Here is a 17,489-nt window from a genome sequence, read left to right on the forward strand (position 1 = left end):
AAAAGGCTTTCCTTGCTTTATATCGCGGCCGAAAAAAGAAAAAAAAAAAAAAGAAGAAATAAGAAAGGAGCAAGTAAGAATAAAAGAGGAGGGTGAGAGAAGAGGGGGGTGGGGGGAGAGAAGAAACAAAACAACAGAGAGAAGAAACAGAGTCGCGATACCTTCTTCTTCTTCTTCTTCTTCTTCTTCTTCTTCTTCTTCTTCTTACACGTTAAACTTCCAATTATCGTGAATGCATTAATGCAGCTTTTCAACGAAATTCCAGGACCATAAACATGTTCACGCCTCTTCGCGTTTCACTGAATACCGGCACCGGTGACGTTTAAAATGCCGAGGACCACCCATCGCTATCAAAGAAGTTCGTAAACGTCATCCGTGTTAATAAAATATTTCTTCGGTGAATGGGACGCGTGTAAAACAAACAAAACTAGCGAACTCCTCTTCTTTTTTCTTCTTTTCTTCTTCTTTCTTTCTTTTTTTTTTTTTTTTTTTTAGGAAGAATCCGATTTTTCGTCGCTTTTATAGGAGGAGGAGTGAGAGGGATCTTATAACCGTGAAATATTATATTTACGAGCGTCTGTCCGATTACCGTGGATAATCGTTTAAAGGATATGGAAATTTTTGACGATTCGTTTCTTCTTCTCGTAACGAATTGGCAATCGGGGAGAAAAATAGATCTTATTTCTACGTGTGTATATATAATCTTGTAACCGTACTTTAAAATTTGAAATTTTGATGCAAACTTATTACACACAATCTTATCTCGAACGTTATTTAAAATAACTTCGCCCGATTCGCAAATTCTCGGCTCGTTAACGTCGTTGGTGGTCCCATAAATCGTCTAGTCAACATCTGGTCGAAAAATTGAAATCCCCTGTTTGGAACGTGTGATTAGCCAAAACTTATAATCAAAGGGATGAACAACGGAGGCCGCGTTAACGATGGCTCAAGTGGTTCGTAGCAACGTTCGATACAAACGAGAGATGGCCGTGCATGCGGGGCATCGCGCCATTAATCCTCATTGCGGGTTGAAGGCCGAATGAGACGCGCGCCTCGGTGATTAATACGGTCGAGTCCTGATCGTGAGCCACCTCGATCGTGGACAGAGCGACGGACAGGAAGAAGATCATCCGTTTAAGCGGTGGAAAACATTTCGATCGTGACCGTGATTCCTTTTCTTTTCTTCTTTTTTTTTTTCGTCGTCGAATTCTCCTCTCTCTCTCTCTCTCTCTTTCTCTTTCTTTCGCGTTTTAAGCCATCCATCAATCTCTCGTTCGATAAATCCTTTTTGTCCGGGAAAGGAACGCGGTCTCGGCGGTCAATTTAACAACGTACGAATCTTTTGATTCGATTAAACAAAAAAAAAAAATTAAATGCTAAGATATCTCGATTCCACGTAACGTAACGTATTATCATTATGGATGCACGAACGTAAATAGAAGATGAGATTATACAAAACGCACACGTTGTGTCACATTGTCACCATGCTTATTCGTGAATGAAATAAAGAATAAGAGAAGAATAATTTACAATATATAGAACATTCTTTATTTAACATTCGTTTTTCTCCGAGATAGAAAGTTATTTACCTCGAATTTTCGAATATCAAAATACTTCGAGTAGATGGTGTAAATATAAGCGAGATATCTCGCCAGTGAAAGGGTTAACGATCAAATAATCGGCATCCCTTCGCGTTCCTCCCAGAAAAAGAAAAACGATGTAATTTTATTTCGCGATTTCTGCCGGTTCACTGTTCATATTTAACCTTCGCCCCTTGTTTGTGGACGCGCGAGGGATGGAACGAAAATAAACAGAGGAGGAGGGTAGAATTATTTAAAAAAAAAAAAAGCGTCGTCTGCCTTCGTATCTAGGTTAATCGTTCGAGAAAGGTGGGGGAAGAAAAAGGAGAATATTTTTATCGAGAGAACGAGACGAGGGATTGAAACAATTTTCCAGCAGTGATGGAAGCGAGAGAACGAGACGTTTCTGGCGTAGAATCGCCACGATTCAACCCCGAATAGATCGCTTAACGAAGCGCGCTGATTTCGGGAAATTGCATCTCTGCGCGCCCCTCACAAAGGGGGTTAATTTTATCGTATTTCCGAATGTGTATTGCATCGAATCTGCATAATGCGCTCTATAAACGAGACACAGGTAATACACGGTTAATTCACTCACCGTCCGTGATGGGGGCCGACGTTTCCGCTATCGAAACTCGAGCTCGCTGTGATGTCTGCATCGGGAATCGCACCAGATTCCATCCCCAGGGGCGCGATGCATTGTGCTGCAAACAAAGGAAATTGCTTTGATTATACACACGTTATATTTCCGTATTCGTCCCGCGTGCACTTTCGCCCCGGGGTGGGGGGTGGTGGTGGGGAGGGGGAGCGTGATTACCACGCGAATCGAATAGCTTTAATTGTTTCGAAACGCAATCGTGACGCACGTTAATTCGACACGCGCGTTGAACCTCCCTCCCTCCCTGAAAAACGATTAGCACGCTCGTTACATAACGCGTTATAAAACGCGTTATCCTCGAATCTTCAAGTAAGTTTCGTTTTATGTTTCGTCTAATTCTTTCTCGATAACTTTTCTTTTCTCATTCTTGTTCACGTGGAAATCGAGCTTTGAACTATTTTACCGGAGGGAGGAAGAGTGTGAAACATGGGGCAAAAGTGTAATACAACCAGCTGAAACTAGCAAGGAGGTCGTTAATAAATTAAACTATCGAGCGCGGCGTCGACTGATGCTCAAGAGACCCACTTAGAGCTATGCGTATTAGTTCCGAACGATAAAACCAACCGAAGGATTAATAACCGACGATACTTCGTTCGCGCGGAGAGAAACGAATATTCGATACTCTTAAAAAAAAAAAAAAAAGAAAAAAAAGAAAAGAAGGAACGTAGGAAAAAATAAACCTGAATATCCCTCGTCCGTTGAAAATCAAAATTTCCTCCATTTCATATTTTCGCGCGAAATTTCTTCAATTTATATTATTATCCTCTTCCCCTCCCTTCCCTCTTTATTAACTTACACGCCCAAACATTAGCCAGCCAACTGACAAATTTTACGATCCCGTCATACGCATTCCCCATTCGTATGCCGTCGTACCATCTGTTCTCGGCCGATATCCGCGTGTTTCGCGCGCCGTTATTTTTCATTACACGAGTTTTCAAACGAGCCCCGCCGGATCGGATCGAAACGCGCACGGATCGAGAAGAAGAAGAAGAAGAAGAAGAAGAAGAGGGGAAGGAGGAGGACGTATTTTTCTGCTTCAATGCGATGTTGGGGCCCCCCGATAATTGCGATACAACGGCGGCACGATACCGAGAAACCGCTTTTCAATCACGAGGTCCGAGGCGCGAGAAACATTTTCGACGATGCGAAATTACACGTTTCGAACTGGTTCCGACTACGGCGCGCGAACACGCGACCGGATCGGGGCGTCGTCGACGCGCCAATAAAAACGACTACTAACCTTCTTCTCTCGTTCGGGGCACGGGTGGGGGAAGGAGAAACGATCAAAGCGGGATCTGTTTACTCTAACGCGTGGAATTCTTGGGAACACGGGGCATATAATATACGGGCGTTTTAACGGGAAATCGCGATTGAGAAACGGAGAAACGGCCATTCGCGGTGACAGATAAACCCGCGTCGAGGATTCGATTGAATTTCGAATTTGTAGTTCGTTAGCTTATTTAAATATTTAATGTTGAAATAATACAATTTTTTAATATCGTTCGTTGTCTTTAGCGAAATATTCTTAAATTTCCGTCGTAAAATTTTGAAAACAAAATTTCTATTTAGGAATAGATTTGGCATTGGACGAATTTTAAATCTTAATCTTTTGTCTTCGAATCGAGTTTTAAAAATTGATATCGTGACGCGTGATTTTTTTGTACATTAATTAGGAGCCGTATTAAATTTTATATTCGAGTTTAATTGGTGATAAATTTTATCCCGAACGTTTATATATTCATCAGAGCGCACGTTGGTGGCCAAATAATGACAGTCGTTTGTCTCTGAGAAAAGCGTCAGTTACCATCGTGATCGTTTACTGGCCGGAGAGAGAGAGAGAGATCTTAAATTCACGAGCTCCGTCTGAGTACACAAACACCGTTCGAGGGTTCGAGGGTTTTAATTATTTAGAAGTGTCATGGGGTTAATTATAACGCGGTGGAATCGCTTCGTGGAATTGCCGTTCAGGATGGTGAGAGACGTTTGTGCCGAAAGTGTGTTTAAAGAGAAAGAAGTGTTATTGTTACGGTGACGAAGATGTTTCTTTTAATTCTTCTCTTCTCTTTTTAATCTCCTCTCAAATAAATTTCATTCCTTTTCGCAGAAAATACGTTACTTTTTTTTCGATGATTAATTCATCGTTGTTTCATTATTGTTCTGTAACGAAAAAAAAAAAAAAAAAAAATAAAAGATTCATTCATTCGGTTCGATTGAAAAGTATTTCCAAGGAAAATTATATTATCCCTTCAAAATAATTGTATCATTCATATCCTTCCTTCCTAATAATTAAACTGTAAACTTGAAATTTATTAAACGTTTGAATTTATTAAAAGTTTACTCGAAGAAGTTTACACGTTTATTCTTATCGCCCATTTCCCAAAAAAACTTCCTCACAAAATACGCGATACGATTCATCGTCGTGAAAAATTTATATTCGTTCTTGGAATCCACAGTTGATACGATACGATACGGCAATAAAAGAAGCGGACAGCAGCGATATCTAAAACCGAACTCTCGGCTTTCTCGATGAAAATATTTATATCCGTTCTTCGTTTCGTTATCGTCTATGGAAGAAGAAAGTAAGGGGAAGGGGGAGCGCGGCGGCGACAGGTTTTTCGCCACTTCCTAATTCGCTCGGCGAACTTTCCCCGTAAATAAATTTTTAACGAGATACACGCACGGTATTTCCGGGCATAAGTCGGCCGGCCTCGCACGAGTTTTACGACTCGACGGCTGCTTATTCCCGGTAATTAACCGCTCTACATGGAGCCACTTGTTCCCGGGAGTTGAAGCGACCACCGCCTCAACACCGTTTTTGTCCTATGAAATTTCTTCGTCGCCGCTTTTTTTCCCTTTCTTCCCTTAATAACCCTCGCGCGATACTCGTCGGTCAGCCGCGATTTTACAACGAAACCCTTTCAACGTAATCGTTCTTACCTCGCCTCCAGCCCCGATACCACGAATTTTTCACGAATTTATGATTCCTCTCTTCTTCTTCTTCTTCTTCTTCTGCTTTTTTTCCTCCTTGCCTCTCCCGTGCATGCGTGCAATATTCGCGAATTTCGACCAATAAACTTGATCGCGTTCAAGTATATTATTTTTAAAGAAGAGATATTTTTGTTCGAGAAGAAAGAAACGTGATACGTTACGCAAGTTTTGAAAAGACCATTAAGCAAATGGAGCGGGAGACAAGTTGAAGCCGAGCGGCGCGAGATTGATTGTTTAAACGGGAGAGAGAAGAAGGGAGGAGAAGGTGTTTAAGAGAGTGATTAGAGGAAAGGCTTGTCGCGGAAGAGTGACAGGAGGAAAGAAAACACTGGGACGAGAAGATTACGAGGACACATACGGAAGAAACAGTCAAGCCAAGTCTTCGAGGGTAATTCAAGTGTGATTATAGTAAAAATAAAGCGTGAGATCGGACAGACCACTTGTGTCCCTGCCTGTCGTGACTCGACCCATAACCCCCTCTACTTCCACTCCTTCCTCGGCTTCTCTTACTTTAATCTTTGATCTTAAAGTTTCCGTGGTTGGGCCAATTCAAGCCTATTCTTTTTCCAAAATTCACTTATAAAAAATATGTGGACAACGAATCGAACGACGATTTTCTCAAACGATTACGATCATTTACACGCCGATATCTTACCCATCGCCCCTTAGGATCCCCCTCGCAGGAACAACGAAGGGACTGTTGACGATCGGTGGTGGGTCGAGTTCGATCCCCCTATTTATAGACATCCTGGAAAAGAGCAGGATGAAACGAGAAAAGAGGAGGAGGAGGAGGAGGAGGAAGAAGAAGAAGAAGAAGAAGAAGAAGAAGAAGAAGTAGTACTAGTAAGTTATGCGACGTTTGGCCCGCCCCAGCCACTCATTCGGCGACCATAACTCTCCCGGAGTGACAGCTCCGAACGGAAGGGTGTGTTGCCTCCCTCCGCCCGCGAGAACAGGGAAATTGAATGCCTTCTCGCAACCCCTCCTCGAGACTTCTCTCCTCCCTGCACCACCGCCATCTGCTCCTCCTCCTCCTCCTTCTCCTCCTCTCTCCCTTAACACCGTCACTGTCAAATTGATAACCGCTTCTTTCGCCTTTCTTAGACGAAAGTCTCCTCCTCCTCTGCCGGTGGAACTGTCGGCTTCGAGTCGGGGGAAACTCGTCGGGCTCGTCTCTCGACACCCTCTCCCTTCGAGGGGGAGGAGGTATATTATCGAGACGATTCGATTTCAATGATTGTTTGAATGATTCGCAAGACTTTGGTTGTTGGAACGGAAAACAAGAGTTACGAAAACAAAAGGGATCTTGTGAGGATTTGTCGCCTAGCCTCGCGAATATTTAAGCGAATTAGAGGGCGAGGCGAAGGATGGATTTTGCTACGAGGAAAGAAACGAGGAAAGAAAGGAGATCCCGGCCAAAAGCCAACCAGATTTTCTATCTCTCGACGGATTTAATAATTCCACCTCGGCTCGCCTTTGTTAACTCTACAATTATTATTAATGACGATGTACGAGAGAGGGTCGCGGTCTGGCCAAGCCGCTGTTGATCCTCCCATCTCCCTGTTTCTCGCTCTCTCTATCTCTCTTTCTCTCTCCCTCTCCTTTCCACCACCACGGGCGTGAATGTAAATTAATTACTCCCCGGGTGTTTTCGTGAAAAACATATTAAACGCCCTACCTTATTACGGCCACGATATTACGGCATAAATCACGATTCATTTACGGATTACTATTTTTCATATGGAACGGCAAACTCCCCTCCGGATTAATCGAGATCCGGAAAAATCTCCGCCGAATTAAATCCGGATGGAACCGTTAATGGATCCCTCATCCGCCTTATCCCATCCTCCCCCAATTTCTTATCTTTGCACGTGGCAAAACACGTGTGCCTGATATCTGAAAAATTTCGAAAACGAAATAATCTCGTTCGAGAAATTCTCCCGTTAAGAAAGAAAAAAAAAAAAAAAAAAACGAGGAAAGTAAAAACTTTCGAGCGAAAGAAGGGAGTGTAATATCTCGATAATTATGCTGTATTATGGACAACGCCCAGTTTTATTCTCGGCTCGATTAGCAGGTGAACAACACCTGGCGGGGTTGTTTCTCGCCGAAAATCCTTTCTCGTCGGGAGAGAGGAGGAGGAGGAGGGATGAAATTAGAACGAATGTTCTCTTCTGCCTGGTCGGGCCCATCCTTTTAACCAAGCAAGCAAGCAAGCGAGTAATTAGTTACACGGTTTTCCACGATATCGCGGCCCACCATTTCCCTCCCTGTTTCAGAAGAGAAAACAAACAGTGAGTCGGCGCGCAACCGGAAGATAACGCGAGGGCGCGTGCACGTCGTTCCGGCGCCGGGACGGCTGGAGTAACGGAAGTACTACTTTTACACGGCCCTTTTGTCCCCCTATCGCATCCCTCCACGGCCTTTTTGCACCCTCCTCCGCAAGCTGCACGCCCGACCCTTCGCCATAACCTCCCCTTAGGCGCGACTCACCCCTCCGAATCACCGTCTCCAGTTGCGTGCACCGCTTACTTCTCCGAGCCAAAGCTGCAGCAAACCCCTTTTATGCCGTCGCAGGGCATGTGTTACGGCTCGCCTTCCTGGCCTGGATTTATCAAAGGCGAGCCTCTCTCTATTCGTCTCCTCTCTGACCTCTCGCGATATCTGGACCTCGTTCATCGCGTGTCGTCGCGACCGCGTATTAGGTTAACGCGGAAGGAATTTTTATTACACCCGGTGGATAATTTTTTTTACGATTAAATTCTAATTTGTATTAATCCTTTCGCTACTTCTCCGAAATGTGCATGATGTTCGAGAAAAATCGTTGTTTCGATCGGTGTTTATTGAAAAAAAATTGACGATAAGAACAAAATATCGATATATATATTTCCAGAGAAAGATATTCGATGTGCGATAACTCCAATCGTCATATCGTACGATACGCGGCATCTTACGCAGAACGACTATAACCGTAATAACGAAAATTAATCGTTAATTATAGCTTGTTGGCGTAAAGTGTAATTAACTCTTTCGCTATTGCGCATAGTATCCTTCTCTGGAAACGTAGCATCGATATTTCGTTTTTATCGTCGATTTTTTTTTCAAAGATCTTTCTCGAATGCCGTGCACAAGTAGCGAAAGGGTTGAAGGTAATTTGATCAATCCAATATTACCTCTTTTCATAATTCGTTGGTAGATTGAAGAAGAAGGAAAATCAAAGTTCGACGTGGAAAGATTTAAGAGAGAAATTCTTCGATTCCTTATTCGCAATCACGTGCGATATATAGAACGCATTGGAAGGGTTTCTCCAACCCTTCTCCAACCCAGGGAATATAGTGTTTGCTCTCGCGGCCTAGACTTATGAAAATACAGATCCAACGTTGGATTGACGGCCGCCATCGGGGCCGAAATTCGAGGATTATTACACCCGACGTCGACGTCTGACAGTTGACGTCCTTTCGCCCCTGGATTCTAGTCTCTTTGGATCTCCTCGATTCATCGTCCTCCTCGGGATACGAGGTGTCGGTTAAGTCGATTCCTACTCCAATCGTTTAACCCTCGTTACTGGAAAACTCTTGAATCAACCTTGAATCCGACCAATTAAAAAAGAAAGAAAAAAAAAAAAAACAAACAAACACTAAGCAATGTAATAAATTGAAATCTTCATATTTCTGTGCATCAAACTTCAAACGATCTTCTTTCAAATAACGTATGACTCGATGAATTCTAATGACTTTTTCTTTTCGATAAATCGTCGAGAGATTGAGAAGTGAAGCTCGAGGAGGGTTGAACGAGTGACTCTGACTTCTGGCACGTGATCAAACCTAACCAAGTCGCGCGAACGGGGTAAGGAGGGGAACAGATGTCGGGAGGACAGCCGTTCGCTTGGGAATGTTTACGCGGGCTGGATTTTATATACAGAGAGACATACGACGCACACGTGCACCACCGACAGTCCCCTTTGTCGTGGCAGCGATTCGACGTTTAAACAAACTCCGCGAAAGTAAGAGACGAGCACGGTGTTAATGACGCCGCGACCCGTACAAAGTCGTGACAAATTGCCACGATCACTGCGCCACGTATGTCGTGATGGACGTGTTGTCGTCCTTTCTTCGCGAGACGAGGATGACGAGATGAGAATGACCGATTCCAAACGTTCGAATAATCTATGGCTCGTTAATCGTTGTTGATTAAGTTGGCCGTGTTAAATATTGGACGAGGCGTAACTTTTATATAAATAAACCTCTCGCGTAGACTGATAAAAAGGATCGAGTAAACCGAGCCGAGTTCGTGTCCCGACGTATTGCAAATCTTCCAAGGAAGATAAACAATCGAGAATCGACCGAGGAAGAAAGTTGAGGAGGGAGTGGAACTTGCTTGTGTAACTTGTGTATCCTCTCAACGCTGCGAGAAAACAATTTAAACGTAACTTCCTTCTTTTTTTTTCTTTTTTATCTCGTCCTTAAAACGAAACCAGAAATTTCATTCAAACTTCTTCGTAAATTTTCTCTTCGAAAAAAAAAAAAAAATAAATAAATAAACGAAGCAAATCAAAATTGCCATTTCCTTACTTCTAGTACTCGCGTATCTTTACGTGTATAGTCGTGAAGTTTCACGATTCTTGGCGACCACGAGGCAGCGAGAAGGCTGGAATCTCCCTTTTCCCGTGGAATTCCCCGTCCAAATTCTGGCGGAAATTCTGCGCGGGAACACGCGGTTCCGCTCCTTCAACGCCTTCGCCCGACTCGTTTCAATTAAAAAAATTACTGCCGAAATTCCTGAGATTCCTGAGACACGGGGCTGCGTGAAATGACGATGGCGGGCCGAAATCGGCACGGTATGCCGACGGTCCCGGCACAACGCTTCAATTCTCGTCCCCGTTATGTTAATACGCCGACAATTTCATCGCCGGTATACACGCGTGTCTAATGGATCTGTGGGTAATTGGAAGGGTGGAAGCAACGAACCGATGACAATGCCATAACGCAAGAGGGCTTTCGCGTAACGACTCTCCCTCCCTCGTCTGCTGCTCCTAACTGTACCGCTCCTCCACGATCTGTACAGGGTGTCTTGTAACAAATGGCTAATATCGGATCGAACTAAGAAGAAGTTGTGATTTTAATCTCGGTAAAAGGGAACAGTTTTTTTGTTCGCGATAAATTTATATTAAGAGGATTATATTTCTGAAATAGAAACACACAGATGCACGTTTGATTTGGTATACACGGATGCGTGCGTTTGGAAAGACGATTCGATTCTGTGTTCGATTCGAGAGGTAAGGAAATCCGTGGTTCGCGAGATCGTGAATGATGGTGAATTAAGCGGAGGGGGGATGAAGAAAAAAGGAGAAAAACGCGATGAATCAGATGGTGCATTGAAAAGCGTGTTCTCAAAATAAAGTACTTTCTTGTTCGCCCCGTTCCCACGAATGAAGGGCATGATTCATGTGAATGGAACGGAGCGTAGCTCTTTCCGTAAGAAAAGTGGGAAAAAATGGTAAATGATCGCTGTTCTTCGAACTTTCTTCATCCTTCGTTTCATAACTTTTTCCTTATGAGTGCATACGGTTTTGTTTTATCGCTATGTGGAAAGCGCTATGTGGATTTAAAGTAAAAGTTCTTCAGACGGATGGCGAATTCTTCGCGCGAATTTTAATTTATCCGCGGAGTTTTGGGTTCAAATATTCGAGTAATGCGCCGGAAATATCGTCGACGTATTACGCGAAACATATATGCACGAATTTGTATACTTGTGTACGTTATATTGCAATAACACGAATTATTCGATTCGCGAATAGTTACAAATAAAACTTTGATTTTTCGTGTTGTAAAAACGGTAAGGAATAACTAAAAATTGTGTCGTTAAAATTTAATCAGGAAATAGAGAAAATTATGCCGTGTAAGCCTTTTTTTTTGTTTTATCCCGATATCTCAATCGGGATTAAACCGAGATATAAGCACTCAAAGTTTCCATTACCGCTTAAGATAGCGCGAACATTACGAATGAATTACGATCCAATGACCTATATTTTTTCCAGGAATCGCGGTCTGTCTTTTATCCGAACTTTATGGATAGGTCAATGGAGGCAGTCGTAGGCAAGAAGTCTGGATAAATGACAAGGACGAAAATGATAAAATAATTGAAAATTACCTTTTTTCTTTACACGATAATATCTCGAAAGAATAATATAATCGTATAAGAATAAATAAAAAGGAGGCATTTTAAAGAGGAAAGATCCGCGCTTCTAACGATTGACGTTAAATACTATCAACTTCGAAGTTACAGCTATTCCTAATTTTCCTAATTTTAATGGCAATTTTAAAAAATCACCTTTCTTTTTTCCGCCATGATTTTTCACGAATCGAAATGTATCGAGATAAATCGGAAATTTCCATTTGAAAAATAACAAAGTTCTCCGTTCCGTTTGCCCAATCGATCGAAAACCTCTTCAAAAATTATACGAGTTTGATAATAAATTTCAGGTTGAGAAACTCTGTTGCCGTCTTACGCGGAGCGCCGACCATTCGTTATTCCGGTCGAAGGAAAATTACGAAATCTCAATCACGCCTGGAGAAAAAAGAAAGTAACGCGAAACCCACCTCGTCGTTGCTTGTCCGCACGTTGTCCACCGGTAGCCAGCCACCAATCACGGTGGCCGAAGCGAGCCGCGTATCGCGGTTTGCTCCTTTTCTCGGCTTCGGCTTCACGAATCGTGTCCACTGGCTCACGCGAGGCGGACACAGGCGTGTCGCGTGGCTTTGTGAACACACGCGGTAGTGAGGAGAGAGAGAGAGAGAGAGAGAGAGAGAGCTCGTTGAATCGAAACCGAACGCGACTACCGCTCCATTCCCTCTCCTCCTCCTCCTCCTCCTCCTCCTCCATCTCCACCTCCACGCGAGTGCGTGCACGCGCCTGTGTGCAAGCTGGCGCTACGCGGGTCCGCGCGCAGACCGCAATCCAACCGACGTACAACATGTTTATGTATCGCAGGCAACATTAACATTGCAATTTATGCGCGCTTTAACTGGCCCCCAGCCTTTCCACCTCCTCGGCCCTCGCCCTCGCCACCGGCTGGCCCGCTTAACACGACCGCGAATTTACCAACGCGGTTCGACGTACAAGTTCACTCACCGCAGGAGGGCCGATCTCTCTCTCTCTTTCCCTCGTCGCCACAATTTCCTCCTCCATCCCCGTGTACTTCCTCTAAAGCCGACCGCTTTCGTCGAGCCCGCCGCCTATTTATACGTATTTTCGTAGTCGATCGTTACTTATCGTTTCCGGTCCTCCTCGCTGGAATTATGGATCCTCACCGCTTATTAAATTTGAGTTGAAACGTCTCTGGTCTTGTTCAGCCGCCAGAAATGGAACAAACGCCGCGGTTACTGTATTTCTCCAACGTTTTATTGCTGGCAAAGATCGTAAGGGAGCGGGGAGGACGATGCCGCGGCCAAGTTTAGAGGCGTGATTGAATTCGAGGGAGGTGGTCGGCGACGAGGCTTGGTCGGCGAGATTCGAGCGTGATGGAATTCTCCCTTGATTTCATTGCTCCCCCATATCTATACGTGTATATATATATATATATATATTCTCCTCATTTTCCAATAAACCGAGAGCAAACCACTCTCGCACAACCACTTAACTCGCGCTCATCCTTCAAAAATCTGGACGCTCGATTCCCATCATTAGAGCGTCGCGATAAATTTCAATCTTCCGGCCGAGTCCTCGCAAGAACGCCTCGCCTCGCGACAAAAACGCGAACCCGCCCACTCCATTAAACATTCCACCGGGCGTAGAGATTTATTTCTTTCTAAAACTGTTACGTGTAGCAGCAGTGTATGGCCCGGGGCGAGGGGAACCAGACCGAAACGCCCGACCCTATCATCCATCTCTCGCGCTTCTCCTCCTCGAAACCCGCTTCACGGAGTTTTCGAGTTTCGTGGGGTGCGAAATAAATACCGTCTCGTGCGGCCGAGTACGTGAAAGCGAGTCTTGGGATACTTTGCGAAATACTTTCCTGTTTGGGTTCACCTGACGAGCCGCCTCGTATCCGGGGTCAATGGGATGGAAAGCGAGGGGGTGTCGCGAGGGTTACGCCGTTTCACCGCTGTTTTTAACACGGGTCGAGCGTGTTACCGCCGCCAAGAATTACGGCTTCTGGATGTAAAACGCGTGTTTCGAAGAGGAATCGATTTTCCGCCTTTTTACGCGGGGATCGAAGACGAGGAGCGCGTGGTGGTTGACTCGTTTCGAATCAATCGGCTGGTTAACCTCTTCCCGTATCATTTAGCTCAAGCGGTAGGGCACTTTGCAACGTAAGAATCGTGATTTCCTGGAAAAAAATTCACCAATCCCACTCGTGATGTTTAGGTTTCGTTGATCTTTCCGCTCGTGCTATTCGCGTTTCGACCGAAATCTTCATCACGAGTCAGACTCGTGATAATAGCGGAAGGGTTTAAAAATTCCCTTTTTGCTTCTTACGATGTCTCGTTCCTGCTGAACAGCTTCGAACGAGGAACACAAGATGGAGAACACGAAATTTTGAAATAGAAAGAATTATAAACATGAGTCAGACCTCTCGATACAACCTTGGGGGTGTTCGATGTCAGAGGATTGTTTGTCACTCGTGCAGAAAGCAACGCGCTTCTCACGATCGCCTTCTAGCTAGTTTTAATTATCGGATAAAAGATTCTCGTTGGTCGACAGACGGGCGCGCTCAGTTCACTTTTTACCGTTTCAAACCGTTGTCTGGTCGCCAATTGCGGTTAATCGAGAATCATCGTCGATCCAAGACGCCTGGATCGTTAACCATTTCTCGAACATCCCATCCCGTCCCATCCCGTACGATACTCACATATGTCTATGGTTCGTCCTCCGCAGAGACAGAGGATCAATAGATAGAAGATGAGGCACGTGTGCAGGTAGTCCATGGTGGCGTCGATGGATGGTCCGCTATCCACTGGTCATCGAACTCTTCTTCTCATAACCGTATAATCTGCAACAACGCATCAACAGGCGGATGAGAAAGTGGCACGCCGGGTAAACTTACTTCACGGAGGAAAAAGGAGGAAAGTACGGCGAGAATTAAAAGAATCATCGACTCCGCCCCTCCACACATACACACACGCACACGCGCGCATATAGTCCAGTCTGGAAGAAAGCAATTAAACGTGAGTTTCCTAGAAACTATTGGTGGCGGGCCGGATGCGAGGGCCGGAGAGGAAGAGGAAGAACACGTACGCAGAAAAACAGGCTGGAAACGGCCGTCCCCCGTGGGTTTCGCCGGGGTGAAATGGCGCGGCTCTCGCACCGGACAGATATACGAGCGGTACACCAGCAACGGACAAAGAGCTACATTCACGCCGGCAGCCATTACGCGTCATTATCGAGATTAGGATCGGACGAGAGGAGTTCGGGAAAAAGAGGGTTAGAACGGGAGGGAAGAGGATGGAGAGAAAGAGTTGTTGGCGAGCGCAAGGCGTTGCGAGATAACAGGGGCGAGAAGGGGGGAGGAGCGACGTGGGGCCCTTTTCGGCCCTCGTCTTCGTTCTTCTCCTCTCGACGAGGGGGCGAGGCCTCCGGTGCGTATACGATGGTTACGGATGGTTACGGGGGGATGACTGAGGGGGGAGCCCAGGGAGAGTGGAAAGGAGAGGAGGACGCGTACTTTATTCACGGTAGTGCCTTCGAGAAAAAAAAGAAAAAAAGCAAAGGAGGAGAGAGATCCTGCCTTCACTTTTTGGCTAATTAACGGCAGTTTCTTCGACTACCGTCTACTTTGCGATGCTTATCTGGCAAGTTTAGGGTTCCATCCCCCTCCGCCCCCTCCCATGCGTGGCTCGTTATTCAAGGGCCCGTGAAAAAATCCTCGGCTCGATGACGCGTTTCTTGCCCTCCTCTTCATCTTCTTCTTCTTCTTCTTCTTCTTCTTCTTTCCTCGTGTATCGCGGCTGCCATCGCGAATAATCTTGGACCCGAGACCAAAGGAAGGAGGCATTCCACGGATAATCGGTCGTTGGAAAAAAGGAACGAGACCCGGTGATTTTAATGAAGTCGTCGTTGTCGTCGATGGTGGCAGCGGCGAGAGACGGAGAGGATTCCCTCCGTCTCGGGAATCCTCCGCGTGTTTGTCCCTCCCCCCTGTCTCCGTTCGGATCGGCCACTCGGGAACGGTATTCTACTTAATCGGTAAATGGGGAAATTCCATCAAGATTCGGTGAATGCGAGTGCGACAGCTCTATAGAGGCGCGTAATCGATTAAGTGGCTGAATCGGATTATCCGAGCGGCAATTAAGATACCATTGAGCACGGAGCGGTTACGTTGGTACCGGTGTCGGGGATGGCGCGATCACAATGCGGGGAGGGATCGATTAGTGGACGCAGTAATTAAGGTCACAGGGGCTCGGGTTACTCGAGCCGGTGCAACGGGCGGGCCGTGTCTCAGAGAGCCAACTCGTTCGTTGGACTGGCCGCGATTAATCATTGGTCATCACGCGGGATCTGTTAGAAAACGTTCTTTCCGGCACCTCTCGATCGATCCTCCTCCTCCTCCTCCTCCTCCTCCTCTCTAATTTCGAGAGAGGGAAGCTAACTTTTCGACGGCCGGTTTCTGACGGATTCCGCGTGAAAGTAATTGCGACGCGGGGGAATTCCTGGGAGCCGGCTCCGATTCCTATAAATTTCGATCGCGAATCTATATCGAGAGAAGCGTGGAAGAGGGGGTGGCGGGTTTATAGTTGCTAGTCGAAACGGCACGGTTCGCGCTATTTCGAGCATTGGCGCCGACGTAACGTCTCCTGTAAATCTGGCGGGCTCGTGATACCGCACCGGCTTGGAAACGAAGAAATCACGTGGATTTAGTGGGCCGGGTTTGTTTCCACGGATACTACACGCGCGCACACGGCCATCTTTCATCCGCCTCGAAACACCACCGCGCGCGGTGCATAAAGTGCCCTTGTACGAACTCTGGACGCTCGATTTCCACCTTGCCCCCTATTTTCCTCCTCTTGAAATAACTCATCGTTCATAACGCGTTCCTCCTCTTAACGCGTTCGATGTTCTTCTGCCGGCCGGCAACCCGGCCCTGATTTATAACGCCCGCGTCAAAGCAGAGGCCGAGCACACGTTTTTCCACGCCGGCTAAATTAAAACCCCGCGCGCTTTTTGCACGCTTTCGTGGACTCTTGCTCCCGCTTCTTTTTTCCCATTCCTAAATTCTAATAAGATTTCGCCCAGACTTTCGTTAATTTGAACGCAATTGAAGAAAAAAAAACCGAGTTGCGATTTTCTTTCTGAAAGGACAACGAGGAGGAGGGCGAAAAAAGTGGTGGAACTCGCGTGCACGCGCGTATAAACGAGCGTGCAAGTATCCCTCTTCCCCCCTTCCCCAAGCCACCGACGTTTCGTTCGGATCGTTAACCAACGGGGCTCGTCGAGAAACTCTCGAGCGAAAAACGGGCGAAAAAATTTGTATCCAAACTAGTTTCCCACTCCACGCACACACACACACACACATACCCCCCTCCTCGGATAGTAGTTTCGTAGCCGGTGAAAAATATGACGCACTCGCCACCATCGATAAATCCTGGAGAACGTCGACCATCCCATTAGGAGCCCTAAGTTTTTTAATCATTTCCAACTTCCATGGAAATCGTCCGCGATATCGTCCCTCTCGCTGATGAAAAAGAGAGAGAGAGAGAGAGAGAGAGAGAGAAAGAAAAAAAATATATGATATAACCGGTGGACGTTTTCCGACCCGATAATTCCAATTCCCGATGAAACTTCCAATGTACCAGGATGGGGGACGGACCGTATGCTCGTTGCGGCTGAAACTACCCCTCCAAGTTTTGCGAAACTTTTATTCTCCCCGATACATTGGTTTCATTAAGTGGAGAGTAGGCAGAGGCTGAGAGTCTCGGAATGCGAGCAGGTAAATTTAACCTGGATCGGTGAAGAGGGGTTAAAATAACCCGTGCGATTCACGTGGAATTACATCTTTTTTATTTATTTGTATATATCTCGATGTGAGGAATGTCTGTGGAAGCTCAATGTATGTACGTAGAATCATTGCAAATTTTCGGACAAATTCTCAAAAAACAAATTAAGTTTTAACCCTTTGCACTCGTATTTGTATTTAAGAAGGTTACCAATCAACTCGGAATTTTTTCTCATATTCGATCAAAATGGAAGCATTTCTCTGGGACTGTATTAACTTGCCGTTTTAATAAAAAAAATTTGAGAAATAAAATATATAAATATACCGATGTAAA

General features: G+C 45.4%; 1 protein-coding gene across 3 annotated transcripts in view; it reads right to left on the reverse strand.

The window, feature by feature from the left end:
* The window catches only part of LOC100872005 (discoidin domain-containing receptor 2), a 139,046-nt gene that overhangs the window by 41,533 nt on the left and 80,024 nt on the right, over nucleotides 1-17,489 (reverse strand). For all 3 annotated transcript variants that reach the window (XM_086910362.1, XM_086910361.1, XM_086910363.1), the window contains 2 exons: nucleotides 14,075-14,215; nucleotides 2,179-2,284 (listed from right to left, as the gene is read on the reverse strand). In XM_086910362.1, coding sequence (XP_086766488.1) covers nucleotides 2,179-2,284; nucleotides 14,075-14,150 — 182 coding nt within the window. In that variant the 5' untranslated portion in view covers nucleotides 14,151-14,215. The remainder of the gene's footprint in view (nucleotides 1-2,178; nucleotides 2,285-14,074; nucleotides 14,216-17,489) is intronic.

This window comes from Apis florea, unplaced genomic scaffold (genome assembly GCF_048593485.1).
Source record: "Apis florea isolate Af1SG1 unplaced genomic scaffold, ASM4859348v1 contig_3170_pilon, whole genome shotgun sequence".
Lineage (NCBI taxonomy): Eukaryota > Metazoa > Arthropoda > Insecta > Hymenoptera > Apidae > Apis > Apis florea.